Here is a 19,079-nt window from a genome sequence, read left to right as displayed (position 1 = left end):
ATCAGCCTCACTGTTTCCTCCAGAGTCAGCAAAGTCCAGTGGCAAAACAAAAGTTAAAAATGTTGTCAATGGCCCAGGATGCAGTGGGTGACCTTAGTCTTTTAGAATTAAGTTTTTCCCAGGTCTTAGTTTATCTGAGCAATGAAAGCCCAATTTGGTGACAAAGGCTTTATTACCATCACAAAACTATCACTTGGGGAGAGTTTCTACCCAGAAAATTCCTATTTAGACTTGTTTTAAGCCTTCAAAACCTAAACAGTGAGCCACAGAGGTTTGAGGGCTATTATTGACCATTCAATGAGACATGGATAAAGATATTTATAAAACTAAATATTACATATTCCCTTCAGCCATCTTAACTCTATAATCATAATTTCAGAATTGAAAAGTACCCCAGAGATCATCTAATCCAAGCTATTTATTCCTGTATCCAAAAACAAACAAGCAAAAACTGTTAAAAGATTCCTTTCTGGAGAAGAGCACAATATTCCTTTCTTACCAATTACTTGTCCACTGTGAGATAAGTAAGATTTAAGAAATTTTTCCTCACATCACACTAGATTTGCCTTTTTATGACTTATACATCTTAATACATTACACAAGGGGGCTGAACAATAGCATAGACAAGGACAAGGAGACATAAGCAAATCTAAATTTAGGCATTTGAGGAATGGTCCCAATCAGGGGATGTTGAGCCCTGATCTAGGGAAGAAATTTTGGGCTTCATCATCATAAGTTCTTCTTGGAAGACAGCCTATTGTGTTTGTGTTGTTGATTCAATAATAAAAAGAAAGTATTACCTTATTTCTGCTGCGCAAACCTTTGGCACTTCTGGTCACGAAATTTTGGGAAGGACATGAAGAGAAAGTGAAGAGCGAATTTAAATGATCAAGGTATTTAGGTAGTTGTACTGTTAGAATAGACTCAGTCGGTAGACAGAAATAGAGAAGTTATATTATTTACACTGTAAAATCAAGTTCACTATTCAACAGAAGCCAGAACAAGGAACTCTATATGGTGTTTCAAGAATAGTACTTTTAAGATAGAATTCCAAATTGTCCCATAGCTGATATCTTGTCAGAATCAAATATAGTCTTGTGGATCAGTTATGAATGGTATATTTGGTTTTTGCAGTCACCAGTTGCTGATTTGAGACTTTAATTTTAAATCAGTAAACTTGTCAGTTAAATGAATTTGAAGTGTTATTGAAGTAAATATGAAATCTTTTTTATTGCTACACTGCTTAGATATAAATTGAAAATATATATAGGTTCAAGAAGTGTTTAGATACATTTAATTGTTAATTTGGTAATAGATTATAAGGAAAAACTAGAGGAATTTAGGAAGACCTAATTTTTTTTAGGCCAGCAAAATAATAATGGACCATTTATTTGGAGCTTTAAGGATTACAAAGTAATTTGCATGCATTATCTTTGATGAAATATGTAAAGTGTTTTCCAACCCTTAAAGCACTATATAAATATTAACTATTTTGCTCTTATCTCATTTGAGCTTCCCAACAATCCCATGAGGTAGGTACTATGGGTATTATTATCCCTATTTTACAGATGAGGAATCTTAACACTCATAGGTTGTCCATGGTATACAACTAGTAAGTATCAGAAATGGGATGTGAACTCAGGTTTCTCCTGACTTCACCACTCTCTCCCTTGTGCTACATTGTATCTTTTAATGAAAAATAGCTAACCCAACATGCAAATCATTCCTTTGTTTCCCACATAAACATAAAATCCTAGGACAGAGTGGACTTTAATCTAAAACTTTATTACTTATCTATTTTACTAGGTAACACAAGTTAGAAGTACTTATAAGGAAAGATGATTTCTCAGTATTAGACCTCTTTCCTTAATAATACTTCCTTTTTAGTATTTATTTTGAGTTTCTTTTAACCAGAATCTTTTCTTCATATTTATATAGTTAATTCTTTAAGGATACTGATAGGGACTGAGCCTGTGATTTCATGTATAAAGAAATTCCTCAGTGAGTAATAAATTTTCCTCTACAATTGAAGGCTTATACCTATAACTTAAAGATTGAAGGTTGTTATCAAGAGCAGAGACAGCATCTTTATAAATATAGTTAGTTTGAAAGTAGATATTTTAAATTGGAAAATAGCATGGTGCTTTATGCAAAAAAAAAAAAGTTATTCTATTCTCTTCTAGTTAATGCAGTTTAAACTGTTCTGAAAATTTCTGTCAGCACTATAGATTATTCTTAGGAAATTTCAAATTTGTACTGATTTATTAGTTCTTTTAAATATCTTTAGTGTCATAACTGTGTGGGGTTTTGTATATGATCATATGAAATTGTGCTCAAGAAGGGCAGTTCGGTCAATCAAGCTGCCACTCTTTTTCAAGTGTTGGTTGTGGGTGTTTCTTACTTTTGTTTTCTGATTTGACTTTGATGTGCCAATTTTCAGCTGATGAATAATTGTTCCTGTGCTGATAACTTGTTGGAGTCAAGTACGGTCTCCAGTATTCATTGTAAATGGCATATTTGGTTTTTGCAGTCTTCAGTATCTGATTTTTTGCTTTAATTTTGTCAGTAAACTTGTCAATTAACTGCATTTGAAAAGTGATTTTTGATTAATGCAATCAGTAAACATGAAATCTTTTCTTTGATTGCTACACTGATTAGGTAAATTGTTACTTGAGAAGCGATTGAAGAAGCCTTGCTGAATATGGCCTTATAGTATTAGGAAAGGCCTAACTTTAAAAAAAATCAAAAGAAAATATTAACTGTCATTTTTCCTCTTCTGTCTGAACCTTTCTCAAGTGCAATTCACTATCTCACCATGTTTTTTTCTTCCTCTCAAATTGATCTTCTTTCAAAGCCATACAAATGAATGGTAATAAGTTTGTTTTAAATTCTACTTCATTACTCATAAGACTGGATATTTCTGCTTATGAATACTTAAGGACTATATATGTTCCTCAGAGCTGCATAAAGAGACTTGATTAAAAGTATCCTTGGCGTTTTCTTTTATATCCTGTTTTTTTCTTTTGTATTAGAAAAGGATGCTTAATAATTTTGAGGCAGAATATTTTAAGTGTAGACTTTGTTTTCTGGTGAATTTGCAAAAGTTTTTGTGTTTGAAAATGTTTGTAGTTGGGAAAAGGACACATTTAAGTTGGGGATTGGGGGATAAAGCAATGAACAACTTTTCTAACTAATCAAAATCATATGAAGACAAATTGTGTAGGTAATCTAGAGCAAAGGTTGTTAACCTAAACATTTTTTTAAAGTTTTCATAATTGGTTTTCTTTATAGCCTTATGTATTTTTATGTGTTTTGTGTATTTTTGTGTATTTTCAAAAACAACAACAACAATATTCTGAGGACTCAGATTTTACCAAATTGAAGTTCATAATATCAAAAAGATTAAGAACCCTTGCTTTGTTTGGTAGAGAAATATTTATTTAGTAAAACTTTACATATTTAAATACCTTTAATTAGACTTTTTTAAAGATACAGTAACTTAGTAAATATAGATTAATATTAATATATGTAATTAGTGTTATTCTGCAAATTTGCTGTAATGTAAATGGTGGTGTTATCCTTCCACAAACAAGAAACTTTGCCCAAACTCTCCCAATGCTAGTGCTATCCCTTCATGATTATCTCCATTTTCTCCTGTATATATCTTACCTATAGTCATTTCCATTAGATTATGAGATACTTGAGAGCAAGTAATCCTCCTTTTCCCTCTTTCTTTTTGTCCACGGGATTTAACATTTAACACAGTGCTAGAACATAGTAGATGCTTAGCAAGTAGTGGCTGACATTAACTTTCTAATTCAAACTCCTCCATCCCCCTTCTCATCTTTACAAATGACAAAACTGAGATTCAGAAAACAGTTATACAACTTCCCCAGATCTTACAGTTAGTGATTATCTGAGGTGGGATTTGAATATGAATCTTCTGACTTCAAATCCAATACTGAGTTCACTAGCCATCATGCCTCTCTGGAAACTTTTTACAGATACCCAAGAAATAAACATTTCCTAATTTTTTAACATACAACATGCAAAAAAGACTACATGAATCACAGTTCTTAAATATAAAGGAACATGTCACCAGGTTGACTGCAGCAGTACATTGACTTCTGTAGAAAAGACTAATATATTATGTGAGTCAAAATGGCATCAAGCTACATTTTTTTTCTTTTGTCGATATTTGCATTATGTGTATTTTGTACTCCATAATAAGCAGTTCTTTTAATAACAGTGAATCATTTATTTTCTATTATCTTTGTTTTTAAGAATACTTAATAAAATGCATTTCTTTGTAGATAGTCTATTGGTATTGACAGTATTTACATAAAATTGAGATACTTAGTCCAAGGGTCCCCGAACTTACTATTCTTTAATAGTTTACTAAGCATTTCAAAATTCTTAGAAGGGGTGTGCCACACACTTCAGCAGACTCCAGAGGTGTGGGGATCATGGCAGAAAGACCCTTAGGAATTCCTGCCATAGAAGAAACAAAGCCAATTAAGATTTCTGTCGTGAAGTGAATGTGTTAGAAACTTTTCCTTAGCATCTTGCAGAAGAGTACTTCTTCATTAAAAGGAACTTTAAAAATATTTTAATGTGTTCAAAATTTAATGAATTTACCAACAGATTTTTTTAATAGGACTCTTTTCCTAGGTTAGATATTTGAGCAAAAAAGAAGTATAATGACCTTTTTCAGTCTCAGCTTTTTAAAGAAAAGTTTCTTGATAATGGCATTCATCATGAGTCCCTTCACCTTTTCTCTATGTACCTGTCATAGCTTTAGCTTTATTTTTAAGTGATATTATGAGCAAAGGTTTTGACTTGACAAATTGTCCCAGGTGGTTATTTAATGGAGACTACCTTGGCCAGACTTAGAGCATCTATCACAGATCCATTGATAAAATATTAAATATAATACATGATCTTGAGATAAATATGCCCATTTAGATTAACAGTAGGAAGAAATCATGCTGATTAAGTGGTGGTTTTCAAAAGCTTTAATAAATGTATATTATGTAATAACAATTTTCTATTGCTGTAATGATTAAAAAATCTAGGCTTGCACACTGGGAAAATATATACATATTCTTTTCCTATTTCCTGTCATTTATGTGATGACTAGCTTTCTGGATTCAAATTTTGGGTTTCACTATTTATTTAAGAAGGTTGGTAAACATTGGCAAGTAGAAGTTAATATTCTTATATCCCTGATCATTCTTAATTATTCTCTTATGGCAAAAACTTTGTTTAATTTGAAAATTAATGTTTTACTTTTGGTCACTAAATGACATTTTAAATTGGAGAAAGGTAATCTCTTCTATTAACTATTAAGGTTCAGGTTTAGATTTAGTTTTAAAATAATACAAATGACAAAGGGCAAGAATACATGATATGATCGATTTCAGTAATAAAAAATAATCTAGTTCTTACACTAAATTTTATTCTGCCACACTTAGTTGGAACAAGAAAGAAGAGTCAGTGTCTTTCTGTTTCAAATCTAACGATATGAAAACTTCAAATTTGGCTTTGCTCACGTCTGCTCCACAAATGTATATTTTGTCCACATTTAGAAAGCCCTCTTCAATCTGGCATACTTAGCTTGTGTTTTGATTGGAAAGAAGCCCGAGATAGAAGTAGCAGAACTGCTGACGATGAAAATGTTGAGCTGGAAGAATATTTTGAAAGCAAAAGCACCTATCTTATGTTGTCACTCTTCTTTGTCTTGTGTTGTCTTTTTTTCATTTTTCCTTAGTTTTTAAGATATTTTGTCGGGATGGGATGTCCTTTGTTGGCTTATTTATTTTTTTAAAGGAATAAAGATTCCAGTTTTTTAAATATATATAATGTATGTGTGGTTTGAGAAAAAGAAAATATTAAATTGTAGTTTCTGTTTTCCTTAAAATGTGAGCCTGAATACATTATGTTAAAGCCTTGATGTCAGTTGCATATTGCCAGTTTTAACAGGGTGTTAAACATATCAACACAATGCTCTCATTAGACAACTTCTGGAACCAGCTGTTTTAATTAGGTCACACTTAAATGCCATTGAAGATCATCAAAGATGTCACTGAAACTTAAGCTTTTGATTGATACACAATTTGCTGAGTGCTGTGAACTGACCGGGGAGCTATTGATTAGTTGTTTCTTTCATCCTGTTTACTGGTCAATTTGTTTAGAAGAACAGCAGTCATTTAATTGTGTCTTGCTAAAGCAATGTTGTTACTACTACATCTTTGTATTAGCATTGGGGTTTGACTACAAGGGAACAATAGAAAAGTGGGTGGTCTTTATAATTTCTTTGGTTTTTACTGCCATGTGTTTGACAAATTTTATGGTCTTTTAATGTAATGATATCTAGATAAATCAACTTTTCTTTTCATTTTTACATGCCCAAGCGAAGATTTCAGACTATTAAGCTTATTTTTTCACAATTTTGCATATTAACACAAATCATCAGCCCTGACCAAAACAAGAGAATTAAATATTTTTCCCAACAACGTAAATGCAAATATAAAGATTAATTTTTTAGAGTTCTTAAAGTATGTATTTGGGTTTTATTCAGTGGCTGTTGTATCCCAGATATCATTTGAAAATATATATTTTAGCAGTGACATGTGTTTTGTGCTCCTTTTTAAATCTTTATTTAAAATTTTCCATCTATTTTGTAGATATGAGACCACATGATTCCTGGAGAGGTCCCACTCCCCTTTTCCATCAACCAAGATTTGACAGGTAATATTATTAGAAAAAGATTTTATGTCCACTTTTGGGTTGGTGGCTTTTTTTTTTTTTTTGGTAGGGGGTGATGGGACTTAGAAACTAAGGTTCTTATGGTTTGTGAGTTATATTTTCTTAATCGTTTAAGAAATACTCCTTTGGATTTATAATTTAGTAAAGCATAGTTTGTGTCTTTTGAAAAGAAAACACAAGAATTTCCAATTTTATGTAACTGTTAATGCTTTTTTACTTTCTTAGTTCTTTTTTAGATTATTGAAGCTATTGAGGTGCCATGAAATTCACCACAGAGAGCTTAAAATTGCATTAGATTTTAGACAGGCTAAACAAATTTCTTTTTTTGGAGGGTTGTGGAATTTAATGAGGCATAACTAATGGTGTTCCACTTTTATCATTTCTGTGCTGGTAGAACAGCATTAGCACAGACCAACCATTGATTCTTGCTACAAACCTCTTGAAGTCCTAATCAGCTTCTTTGGTACAACTTTTTCAGGGCTGACAAGCCTATTGTAGGGCAGTGTCACTGTAGGTCAGTAGTTATTAGTTGCCACTGAAAACAGTTTCTTTAACTACTTAAGACTGCACTGAATTAAATGCAGAAGGGACTCAGAAGAGGATTATGGAATCTGCAGTCTAATAAGTACCATGGAATAGAAAGAATGTGACATGGTTTAGTAATAAGGGATGTTTTACATGTGTTCCTTCATTGATAAGTTGTATGCCCTTAAGTCAGACTATAAATGACAAGCTATGAATGTTATGAATAATTATATTAATATCTACAGAATACCTTGAAAAGTATAGCTTGAAAATGAATAGTTTATGTTATACTTGGCAACATCAATAAAATCTAAGGACTTTCCTGCATAGGTTTGTTGAAAGACCTTTTTTCCTAACCACATTTTAGTTTTTATAATTCTGAATTCTTCAATTATTTTATTTCTGTGAGTAAGTGTATTTAGGAATACAAACTGCTATCCCATTTGAGCAAAACTTGACTAGGAATTGCTTTAGAAGTAACATAATTTTATAATTTTCATGACCAATTTTAGGAAATTGACACTGCAAAAAATTATTTTTAATAATGTCCATGACTTGCAATCTCAGAAATACCAACATCAGTTACATAATTTACTCTATGTTCTGTCCTTTTATATGTAGTTCTTTTGTTTCTGTATCAATTAATTCCACATTTTATTGCCATCTCATTTGTTCTATCAGTATCCTTGTTTAGGGGAAAAAACCCAGTTTGCATTTAAATGTGCTGAATGACATATATAGCACTAAAATATTATGAAAACTTTACACTGAACAATTAAGATTGATTTGGATCTGATGTTTCCTTTCCACTGTTGCCTTTCTAGAAAATCTGCCCCTCAAATACACTTTTCTTCATTCTCATGATTCTGTCTTTCTTTACCTTGAAACTATTTTTAGCATATTTAATAAACACCTACTTTATGACTATTATACTTGTTACAGTTATGAAGAAAGGCAGATCCTGTCTTTTGAGTAGTAACTATGTTCAATTCATTGGATAAAATATATTCCCTCCCTTCTTTAGATAACCTCATCAAAATTTAATTTCTTTCCAGAAGATTTTTGCAGTTTCTCAGTTTTGCCATTTCAGTCCTCCATTTTTTTCTTTTATCAATCTTATTTTTTTTTAAATCTAGTAGACAGTAATTTTCCTTTTTAAAAGTGAACTTAGTTTTCTAATCCTACCTAAAAAATAATTTGTGAGAGTAATAGAATTCTTACTCCAATATACCATGAAAACTAACTGCAGAATTATCAATTAGAAAAAAAGTTGAAACTTGCTATTCTTAAATAGCTTAGACTATATCTTTGAATAATGTACAATTATTATTTTAATTTAAAAAAAAATTAAAAATAATTGTTGCTGCACAAGCAAAAGATAATGGTGGGGGGAATGTGAATGTATGAGTTATGTGTAGAATTTATATAGGTATAGTTGAATACTGTGGTTTGCAAGTAAATGTAATAGGTTGGGAAATCTAATTTATTTCCTTGTTTTGATTTCATTTTATTCCACATTTTTAAAATGTGATTTTCTAAAATCCAATGTTAATCCTAAACCAAAGATTTTAATTGCTTTAATAATCAGAAAATCTAATGCTAAGATTCCCATGGCAACTTGAACTCTGCCCACTCTATGTTTACTTGCAAATGGAGGCTTTCATGACTCATTTGTATGTAACTGGGCAAATATTACAGTAGAATTGAGCTTTTAATATAAAATCTCCTTCATTACTTTTTTTTTTTTTTTTTACTTCCCTTTGTAGGTTTCATTTCTGATCTAATAAAAGATTCATTTCTGGTTAATAAACACAAAGAGATAATTCAGTTTGCCATAAACCTAAACTGCTTGAGAAATTAAAGTATTTAAGTAGAAAAACACAAATTAAAAAGATGAACTCTCAACTATATTTTCTGTTTTGCTTTACTGTTAGCTATTTCACAGTTTCAATCAGTCTTCAAAAGTCTTCAAAAAAGAGGAGACTTAAATGGACAAAAATGCTTTCTAAAGACCTCTGAATAATAAATAAAAATGTTAAAACTATCCACATCAGAATATACTTTACCTTACTAGCTATTGGTGCTCTGTAATTTGAATGCTTAGAATAAGATGGGATTTTTGTTTCTCTTAAGTATGTAGCTTGAATAATTATTAAATTAAAAATACTTAGATTTCAGAAATTGCCTTATCTGAAATCTTTAAGCTCATTTACAGATTGAGAAAACAATCTTTATAAATATCAAGACTTTCTATAGTTATATTTACAAATAGTACAATATTGATAATCCTTTATACAAAACAAGTCATTGAGTGACAGTGCAAGAACACCATATTGCACTTCTGTTCTTACTGTTTAAAGATTTTTGTCATCTCAGTATGTAAAAACACCATAAAATCATCTTGATCAAAAACAAAATCCGAGAAGAATTTTAAACTTTAATTTTGAGTCCCGAGCAAAAACTAGAATTCAATCTATCATGAGTTTTGGAACTGTAATTTTTTCTCGGACCAGCAAGTTTTCTTGGAACTTGAATGAATGCTGTCATACTGAAATAATAAAATGTATATATGGCACTTTTTTTCAAAACTGAATTGTCTTACTATATGAGCCTTTTCTCAGAAAGAAAGTGATTTTACATATCCCTTGTTTTGGTATACAATATTAATGTTGCCTTTTTCATTTATTCAGCACTATTCTTGTGTTTATTGAATTAGGGACAGATAACTTTTCATTGCCTCCTTGAATTTATTTGAAAAAACTGAACCAGAAAAAAAATTTAAACTTCAAAACAGCTTTGAGTGTTTTTCTGCATCTTGGGATCCAGAGCTGCTTGTTTTTAATTGCCTTATTTTTAGAACCATTATAATAATACATTTGTTAATTAAATTATGGTTAAAATTACTGGCTAAAAATAATCTTAGCCATTCTGAAAGTTCTCCAGAAAGCAGTCCTTTTCCAGGCATCATACAAGAATCATTATCTTTGGTGTGAAAACCAAACCCTTAGAAGTGTTTTTTTTTTTTTTTTTTTTGGTTGTTGTTGTTGTTGTTGTTGTTGTTGTTATTAAGATTTGGAATAGGGCAGGGAAGCTGTATCCAGACTTGAGTATGTAGTTGTTAAAAGAATATTTTAACTCTGCAAACTCTAATTTCTTTAAAACATGGAAAATGAAAATGAAGCACTCATCTATTTATAGTTAAATTAAGATAAATCTATCTGGTTAGGAGCTGTTTGTGGGTATTATATTCTACTCAGTTCCTGAAAAATGCTTCAATAAGACTTAAAATTGTGACCTCAACCCCAATTCCTATTTAACAGGCTTGCAGTATAGCACTTTATATTCTTAAGGTGTGCTTTCTTAAAAATAACAACTTTTTACTTTTATCCCTTGGAGTAAATGTTCTATAAAAAATAAAATTGTGTTTTAAGTCAGAGAAAAATGTCTAAAGGACCAGAGAGGAAGTTATACATTAATTGTTGCTTGCTTTTAGAGGCTATATCATTGCTATATCATTTTTCATTAAAATTTTTAATTAAGCCATGATTTAGTACATTATACCTGTTGCTTTATATCCATAAAGTTAAAATAGACACTTGAAGGCAATTAAAACATTTCTTTCTGCTAGTAATCTGGGGTGACAAACTGGGTTATAATAGATGTTGAATTTGTGTTCCCATATAAACTGTACACCAAATGTCAGTCAGTCCATGCCAATTAGTGCTTATGTTGCTAGGTCACCATGGTCAATTGAAAGCTGCATCAATAGAACTTGAAAAGGTTTCTTCCCGATCAGACCTTCTGACATATTGAGCAGAATAATGGATGGGAAAAAACAGCCAAGGCCCCTACCCTAGATTCAAAATACTCAGCAGTAAGAATTCATTTGCAACCTGCAATTAACTAGGAAGAATGGACTCCAAGAAAGAGTCTGGACATTTTAGAAAATAAAGCCTCATTCTCCTGTATTTTACATGTTTACTCTTTGCATAGTGTCTTAGACATAGCTAACTTGATCTTTGGATCTAAATCTATATTTCAGGTTGCTGAAAACTGATTTACAAAAAAAATTTATTGAACAAAAAATCTTTTAGAAAAGTCAAAACTATTTAATTTACTCAGATAAGTTTGAGATTTTAATGCTATTTACTGAATGTCATACTGAAGTGGATATAACAAATAAATGTTCCTATTTATGATAATGGAAAGTTGTTCCTGTGTTGTAAAGATGAAAAATTGATTTACCTGAAATAATTCTGGAGTTTATATAAGATTTTGCATTTAGATTTTTTTTTCTCCTCCCCCATCCCAACCACATTTAGAGCTGCAGCTGAACCTCTACTGCCTTGGAACCGTATGCTACAATCCCAAAATGCAGCATTTCAGCAAAATCAGTATCAACTACTAGGGGGCCCAGGCGGTTATCCACCAAGACGTGATGATCGTGGAGGGAGACAGGTAACTCGTAATAGAGTAGTTTCTGCTAGGCTTCTTAAACAGCTTAAAACTAGTTTATATGATAAAAATCCCTGATGCTTCTTTTATGCTTAACTGTGCTTTAGAGATGAATATTATAAATGTTAACTCAATACTACTCAACTGAACTTGGGTGAAGATTATATACTATTACTGACAGTTTAATATAAGCATCTGTATATTTGAAGGGTTGTCTGGTTACCAGCACACTTGAGAAATTGTATAAACTCCAAATGAGAATCAGTTTAAATTTTTAGAAATTAGTGACCACATTACAGAGAATCAAATGCTGATAGAAGTGGTGTTTGTTTCAATTCAGAATGAAAATGAGGATTTTGAAATATACTATATATTAGCTAAAAGTATAATGTGTCTGAAACAACAGAAGTTCCTTTTCAAAACAGAAGTTTCATGTCAACAGAAGTTGACATTCCTAACATTTATATAGTCTTCATTTTGGAATGATTGCCAAGGAAAAGAGTCAGAATTTTTCAATTCATGTGGCATGATAATTGTTAGTTTGGGATTTATAATGATATGGAATATTTAAATAACTTACCCTGGTATATTCCAAGGCCTATTTTAAATATTTTTAAATGTCAAATTGACATTTTCATAGTCTTTTTTAAGTTTGCTGCCATTGTCTTTTTATTCCCTATTATTTTTTGTCTCCTAATAGCGAAATCTTGTTTTTTCTTTGTGTTTAATTATTAATAAATATTTCCCTTTAAGTTCATAGATATATCATTATTCCTAATAATTTGAGTGATTATTTAGTAAGATAATCCTGGTTACAAAGTTGTACCAATTTTTAAAGAATTTGTTACCATGACCTATTAAAAATCAGTTTGTAGGTTTTGTTGTTGAATACTGTCATCCTAGGGTTATTGATATACTAATGAGTACTATAGTATATAAAGATGAGTAATGTGTATTATTTTGAAATCATGACATTCTTAGAACTAGAAAAAACTTTTAAGGATCCTATGATCAAATGCCCTTATTTTCCAGAGAAATAACCAGAAGCCTTAGAAAACTTTTAAGTTTTCAACCACAGGCTTAACAATTGGGATTAGAACCCAAGTTTTTGGTTCATACTTCAATGGTGGTCTTTCTATTGGATTCTAAACTTACTGACATTGTCAAATCTGTTTTGGATAATGTTCACAAAATTCTTTTTCATATAAGTGATTTGAAACCACAGTCCAAATTATAATGATCAGTTTAAAATAGAGGTTTGTTTTGCATTACATATTTCTTTCCGCTTAGGTCTCCATTGTGAACTATTTCATAATTTAAAATTTATATCGTGAATTCTGTGGCAGAAAATTGCTGTCACATAGTATTATGACTTCTTTTCATAATCCAACAAAGACCTTAGCTTACATTGTGAAAGTAAGCATTGGTACATGATCTTGTTATTAAAATTAATCTACTTCACTCATCTGAGTGGAAGTAAAAAGCATCAAAAACTGATTTGGGATCTCTATTTCAGAACTCTAGAGTCCTGAAAATGGGAGTAATAATAAATATAGTGACACAAATTTATCTTGTGTTGTTCCGAAATTTGAAAGGGTGATTATTTGTAGGCACATCAAAAGTCTGAAATTTGTTTCATTAATAATTATTCTGTAGCATTGGTCTTTATGACCTAAGAGGATTGTTGAACTTCCCATTGAATCATGTTATGGTAGGAAAACAACCTCTAAAATTAACTGGCCCCTTGGTTCAGATAGTTCTCAATTGCTTATTTATAAAACTTCATAGTTAACTTGGTTGATCACCAAAAGGTGTATTAAGCACATTGCGCGCGCGCGCGCGTGTGTGTGTGTGTGTGAGAGAGAGAGATTTTATAAACTCTATAGATGATCATACTTGCATGCTTTTTTTTTTTTAAGTTTAGTGTTCAGTGAAGCCTTAAGACCCTGAGCTTTTATATGTCAACATAAAATTAAACTTTTAAAATCAGTTTTCAATAATTTCATTTTTGCCAGCTCCAAATCTTATTAAATAAGTCTACAAAGCTTTTTGAATAAAATTTACTTCTAGGAGACCCATCTATATAGACTGTTAAGACATACTTAAGCTTTTTCTTTGCTGCCTTTATCTGCAAATGTACTGTCTCATAATTTTTTAAATAGAGCAGAGAAGTTAATTTATTTGTAAGGATGTTAATCCAGAAAATAAACTGTTCCTTTTGTTTATTTACAGGGATATGGTCCTGGAAGGAATTACCCTTTGCCACCTCCCTCAGGAAGATACAACTGGAATTAAGCTTTTGTAAAGCTTTCTTAAATCCTTTCATCATTCTACGATTTTATGCTGTTTGTGGAAAGGAAGCATCTTTATCAAACAGTAGTTTAAAAACTACAATACTTGATGTATTTGTTTTAACCGTGTATATTTCTTACAGATCTGATTTTCAGTGTTTTATGTTGCTTTCCAATTGTGTAATGCATAATACAGTGGATTTGAATTTACTACTTTACTTGTGAGAGACATTTGATGAATAGAAAAGTACTGGTTTTTTTAATCGTAGTTAAGAATCAAACTGTATTACTGTGAATTTCAAAACAGTGTACACTAGCTCATCCAAAATACATACTGATTTTTAATTAATGCACAAAAATTAGGTCTGAACACTTCAGGTAGAATCTTCAACCAGCTAGAAAACACATGTTTAAGACAAGCTACTGTTCAATATTCCTTTGAAAATACTTCATTATTGTATCTGTCTGAGAATTTCTGGACCACTTTAGTAAAAAAAAAAAAAAAAATCAACTTTTAAAACTCTTGGTCTCTTGTGTTCTTTCTTTTCTATTTTCCTCCAGCATTTCAGCATTTTTCTTTTTTAGGTATCTATAGCAGTCAGAGCCAAAATTTTTTTGTTTTTTAAGTACGCTCTTGCAGAGATGATAATTCAATTCTCTTATTAGAGTAAAAGAAAGAATCATTATTAAAGGTGCAGACTAATATGGTTGGCATTTTATAATTTTTTTTAATTTGTATCCAACCCAAGAAAATGTTTTTAAAACAATCTACAGTGCATTAACATGTCAACAATATTAGCTTGATTGCCTATATTTTTAAAATTGTGATAAGTAACTTTTTAATGTACTTTTTAAAATTCATATTTATTTCTCTGAATGTTTCTGCATTGTCAGAATTGAAGAGGAAAACTCTTACCTGTTCTTAATTGTCAAGATTAGTTCTAAGTCACTACAAAAATAGAAATTTCAATAAAAGTTAGGTATTCTTTGTTCTTTAAATATTGACACTTTTTTATGCATAATCCAGATTACATTTTTAGATTGCACATTTCACTTTCATTCATTTCCTTATTATGAATTATTTCACCTTGCCATTTTTTTTTAAATTAAAAAAAATTACAGTCCTTTGAAGCTTTCCCACTTTTTTTCCAGTCCTTGTAAATCGGATATCAAGAAATAATTTCTCCTGGACCATCTGGTATGGGCATTTTTAGTTCAGCCATCTTCAAGGGCACAGATTTTAATCCTAGTGAATAAGGAAAAAAAAATACACCACCTTAGCCTTGAAAGGAAGATATTTTGAAATTAAGCTTTTTACTTCCAAGTGATAACAAGAACAGAACAAAATGTTTTGTGCTGATTTTTTTCATCTGCGTTATTGACATGGTAACCATCATATTTTAGTGCACTAATGAAATATATAATAGTACATATTAAAATGGATCTGAATTGTTCTGCCATGGATAAGCTGAACATTAAATTTCTTGTGTGCTGTTCTTGTTCCATTAAAAATTCCTTGCCATCTAAAATTTTGCAAAAAACAATAGCATGTCATCTGAAGGAAAGACATTAGTTTCATCAGTGCACTTACCTATTTTGCCTTACATTTTTTACAAGTTATCTTTTTGTGTGTGTGTGTGAGATTTCATAGCATTTTTTCTTAAAAATAGAATAATTTAGGAAGTTTAATTATTTCATCCAACCAAATAGTAGTTTTATATATAAGCTAGAACTACATTGGATTTTTAAATTTCCAGTCATTGTTTTGGAGACTATTTTCTCAAAACATGATTTTCAGGAAGAAATGAAGCTCTCAAAATCCATACCATAAAAGTCAACAGGGACCATGTTCCTGTTCTATGAGTGATGTGTTAAAAATCGTTTTGGATGTGGAATGAGAGGACCTGGGTTAAAATATTTACCATACATTTTCCTAGATGAGTCTAGGGCAAGTCAGTTTTTGTGAGCCTCAGTTATCTTGTCTATAAAATGATAGTTGGGGAGCAGTTGGGCTAGAAGATATTTAAGGTCCCTCTAGTCCTAAATTTTATTTCTGAGTAATTATAAAAATTAAATGTTTAGCTAAACTATCATTGTTGCTTCAAGGAGATGTTCATGTACTTCCTTGATGCTTTTTCTTCCCCATTTCCTTACTCTTTTAATACCGTCATTCGTGTAGGTGTTATGCATGTCTTTTATAAACCCTTCAGGGAAGTTGTTTCCTGCCATTTCTATATAGAAAACAACAACAAAAAAAAAGTTTTGTAGTTTTAAATATGATGTGTAATAAATACTGCAAATAAAAATGGTGTAAAATCAAAGCAAAAATGTTAATAGTTCATATAAATATTTGTATAGAAAATTTCTCAAGAACTTGGTAATTTTGTTTATAAATTTTAATATAAATAACATTCCTGGAAGCAGATGCACCTTTCAGCTTTGAAGCCTTATGCATGCATGTAAATAGCACTTAGTTCTTAAAATATAACTAAAATTTCAGAAAGTTTGGAATGGAGAGAGAATGTTAGGCCAAGGCTTTGTGGGCTTTGTTACTCTTTACTCTGGCTAGTTTTCTCTACAATGAAAAATAAGCCTTTTCTAATAGCTTAGTAGCAGAGCAGGCTGCTTTGGCTTTTCGTAAAAAAAAGAAATTATATAAGTTGATTACAAGGTGCATGGTAAAAGCAATTGATTTTGAAACTTCTTAAGGTTTTCCAGCTTCTCGAGAGAATGGCTTTGGCTTAATCAATTGAGAGGTGTGGAGAGGCAGAGAAGGAGGAACGGGCAGACACAAATGTCCTGGTTCCCAAATTCTGAAGCTTGTAGTTGAAGCAGTTATTAAGAAAGCCTGATATTCAATGTGCATTCTTTCATTTCCATTAAATAAAATGTTTTTCTAATGCCAAGGAGAGAACCTAATTTTGAATGAAGATAGCAAGATGTGTGCTCTGCTTTACAAATAAAGAACCTTTTCAGTTCCTTGCAATATTGAGTTTCAGTACTCTTCCCCACCCCCATTCCATTTTCTTTCTATTGTGTTGTCTTGTACTCCTCAATTCCACTGCTTAAGGACTTGGTTCCTGCATTGCGCAGTGGTCCCTCGCTTCCTACACTGATCTTGCCTGAAAGCTTCATATTCTTTGTGGGTGTGGCCTTTAAAATGGCCCACCCACAGCTTCTTGGCTTTATGGAGCACACAAGTTAGTTGTGGGGGCTGGGAAGCGTCCCCCGGGGAGGCAAAAGTCAAGTAGAGATTTGACATCAAAACACAGTTTTCTTGAAGTACTACGAAGAACTGAGAATAAAGGGTATTATTTTTACTCTTTTTACCAGATAGGGATTGAAGGAGCAAGTGACTCCTTGGTGTGAAAGCTTTCAAGTACAGGGAAAGCAATGGTGTAGAGTTAGCAGTGTTCGTGCTAGAAGGGATAGAGATAATCGACCGTGTCCCACCTTGTCTAAACCGGGAGGAATAAGGCAGGAAGGGGGAGAGTCTTAGGGACTATCGATTTGCTAACACTTTCCTAGGTCCGTCTGTTCTCATTGCAGCACTAGAGCTGTATTCTAGAGCGCAGCTCCTGCTTCCCATTTTTTCTTGATATTTGTGACACCCGCAGCATTAGAGCTTCTGTGTAGGAAAACCTAGGAAAGAAAATGTAATATGAAATCCTTGTTACACGTTTTCCAAGTTTAAGTCCCTGGTTTGCTTATAACAAGATAAAATACATATGTCCCATATTATGCGACTATCCTGAGGAAAGCAGACCTCTGTACCTGAAGTACCCGAATTGTGTTGGGAGGACTAAACACTTGTAATTGGATATTGGCAGTCTGATACAGTAACATAGCATTAGTTAGATATGAAAAGAGCACTCTAAAATGTCCTATTCCCTACTTCCATTGAAAGGGTACATCTTCGCAGAAAAAAATAAACTCATCAATGACATTTTCTAGCAGCCTGACGTTCACCTATTTACCTTAAGCACGCTTAGAAAGTGTTTGCCTCGACAAAATGACCGCCTGCACCAGGCTGAATTGCGAGCCTAGCTGCCCTCCCTCTTCCACTTCAAGGTCTGGGGCGGCATAGGTGAGTAGAATGCTTGCTTCCCCCAGTCGTGACGTCACAAACTGCGGTCTTCCCTCCTCGGAGGAAAGGTTCAGGGCTCTAAGAAAGGAAAGAAACCTCCACAAAAGCCGATTTGGTTGTCCAAAACGTAAACTGCAATCCAGTGCTGGGTACCCATTTCCCTCAGTAAATACTTGGCGATTCACTAACCCCAAACCGCTGTTCTGCCCCGTAAGTTTCTGTTAGAGGCGGTTGATAACCGTTTCGGGAATCTGACCTTTGCATACAATTTTTCCCGTGGAAACCACTAACCTTAAACATGCAAACTTTATAATCTTAAGCGTTATCATTTGATTTTCATTTACAAGTAATTACTCAGCCCTAATTGATTCCATCGCCTATCAATTGAGGCACGTGGCACTCTTAAAAAACAATGACCCCCTCCCCCATCCCAATCCCGAGCCAGTCTTTTAGATTATAAATTTGAAATCTGGTCGTCTTCAAAGTTTCAAATTAGAGTTCCCTTCCTTTGATTCCATTTTTTCCCCCCCGCAGAGCTTTAGAATGAAAAGAGATTGCTATTGGGTTCTCATCTCAATCATTAACTAAATATCTTAATTTATTTCTGTGTCCGTACAAAAATGATCGTTGATGCCTTTCGATTTACTTCCTTTTATTAGCTGAACCGAGAGGTTAGTACGTTAAAAGAATAACTTACTCTTTGTGAGTTACAATCCATTAGGAGTTCAGTTCCCAGTAGAGTTTACTTTGTGTATTGTATCCTGTCAGACAATTATGTAACCAAGAATAATTACTAGATACTGGCAAATTTGTCTTTTAAGTTGTTACTTATTAATGTATGAATGTAAAGACATACACATATGCCTGCAAAATATATGCATACGCAGACATAATTCAAATTCAGACAATTCCAATGGACAATATGCGGTTTAAAAGTCAACTAAAAAAAAATC

At 32.1% G+C, this 19,079-nt stretch overlaps 1 protein-coding gene and 1 long non-coding RNA gene across 3 annotated transcripts in view; one reads left to right on the top strand and one right to left on the bottom strand.

The window, feature by feature from the left end:
- XRN2 (5'-3' exoribonuclease 2) overlaps positions 1-16,367 on the top strand; it is a 110,362-nt gene extending 93,995 nt beyond the window's left edge. For both annotated transcript variants that reach the window (XM_051975848.1, XM_051975849.1), the window contains 3 exons: positions 6,687-6,750; positions 11,616-11,751; positions 13,981-16,367. In XM_051975848.1, coding sequence (XP_051831808.1) covers positions 6,687-6,750; positions 11,616-11,751; positions 13,981-14,043 — 263 coding nt within the window. In that variant the 3' untranslated portion in view covers positions 14,044-16,367. The remainder of the gene's footprint in view (positions 1-6,686; positions 6,751-11,615; positions 11,752-13,980) is intronic.
- Positions 15,023-18,125, bottom strand: LOC127548434 (uncharacterized). Its single transcript, XR_007950389.1, has 3 exons — positions 18,017-18,125; positions 17,493-17,681; positions 15,023-15,285 (listed from the first exon to the last, which is right to left on the bottom strand). It is a non-coding gene; the product is annotated as an uncharacterized LOC127548434 (long non-coding RNA).
- Positions 18,126-19,079: the final 954 nt, after the last annotated feature.

This window comes from Antechinus flavipes, chromosome 2, assembly GCF_016432865.1.
Source record: "Antechinus flavipes isolate AdamAnt ecotype Samford, QLD, Australia chromosome 2, AdamAnt_v2, whole genome shotgun sequence".
NCBI classification, from domain to species: domain Eukaryota; kingdom Metazoa; phylum Chordata; class Mammalia; order Dasyuromorphia; family Dasyuridae; genus Antechinus; species Antechinus flavipes.
Note: the sequence above shows the minus strand (reverse complement) of the source record. Positions and strands in the feature narration are given on the sequence as shown.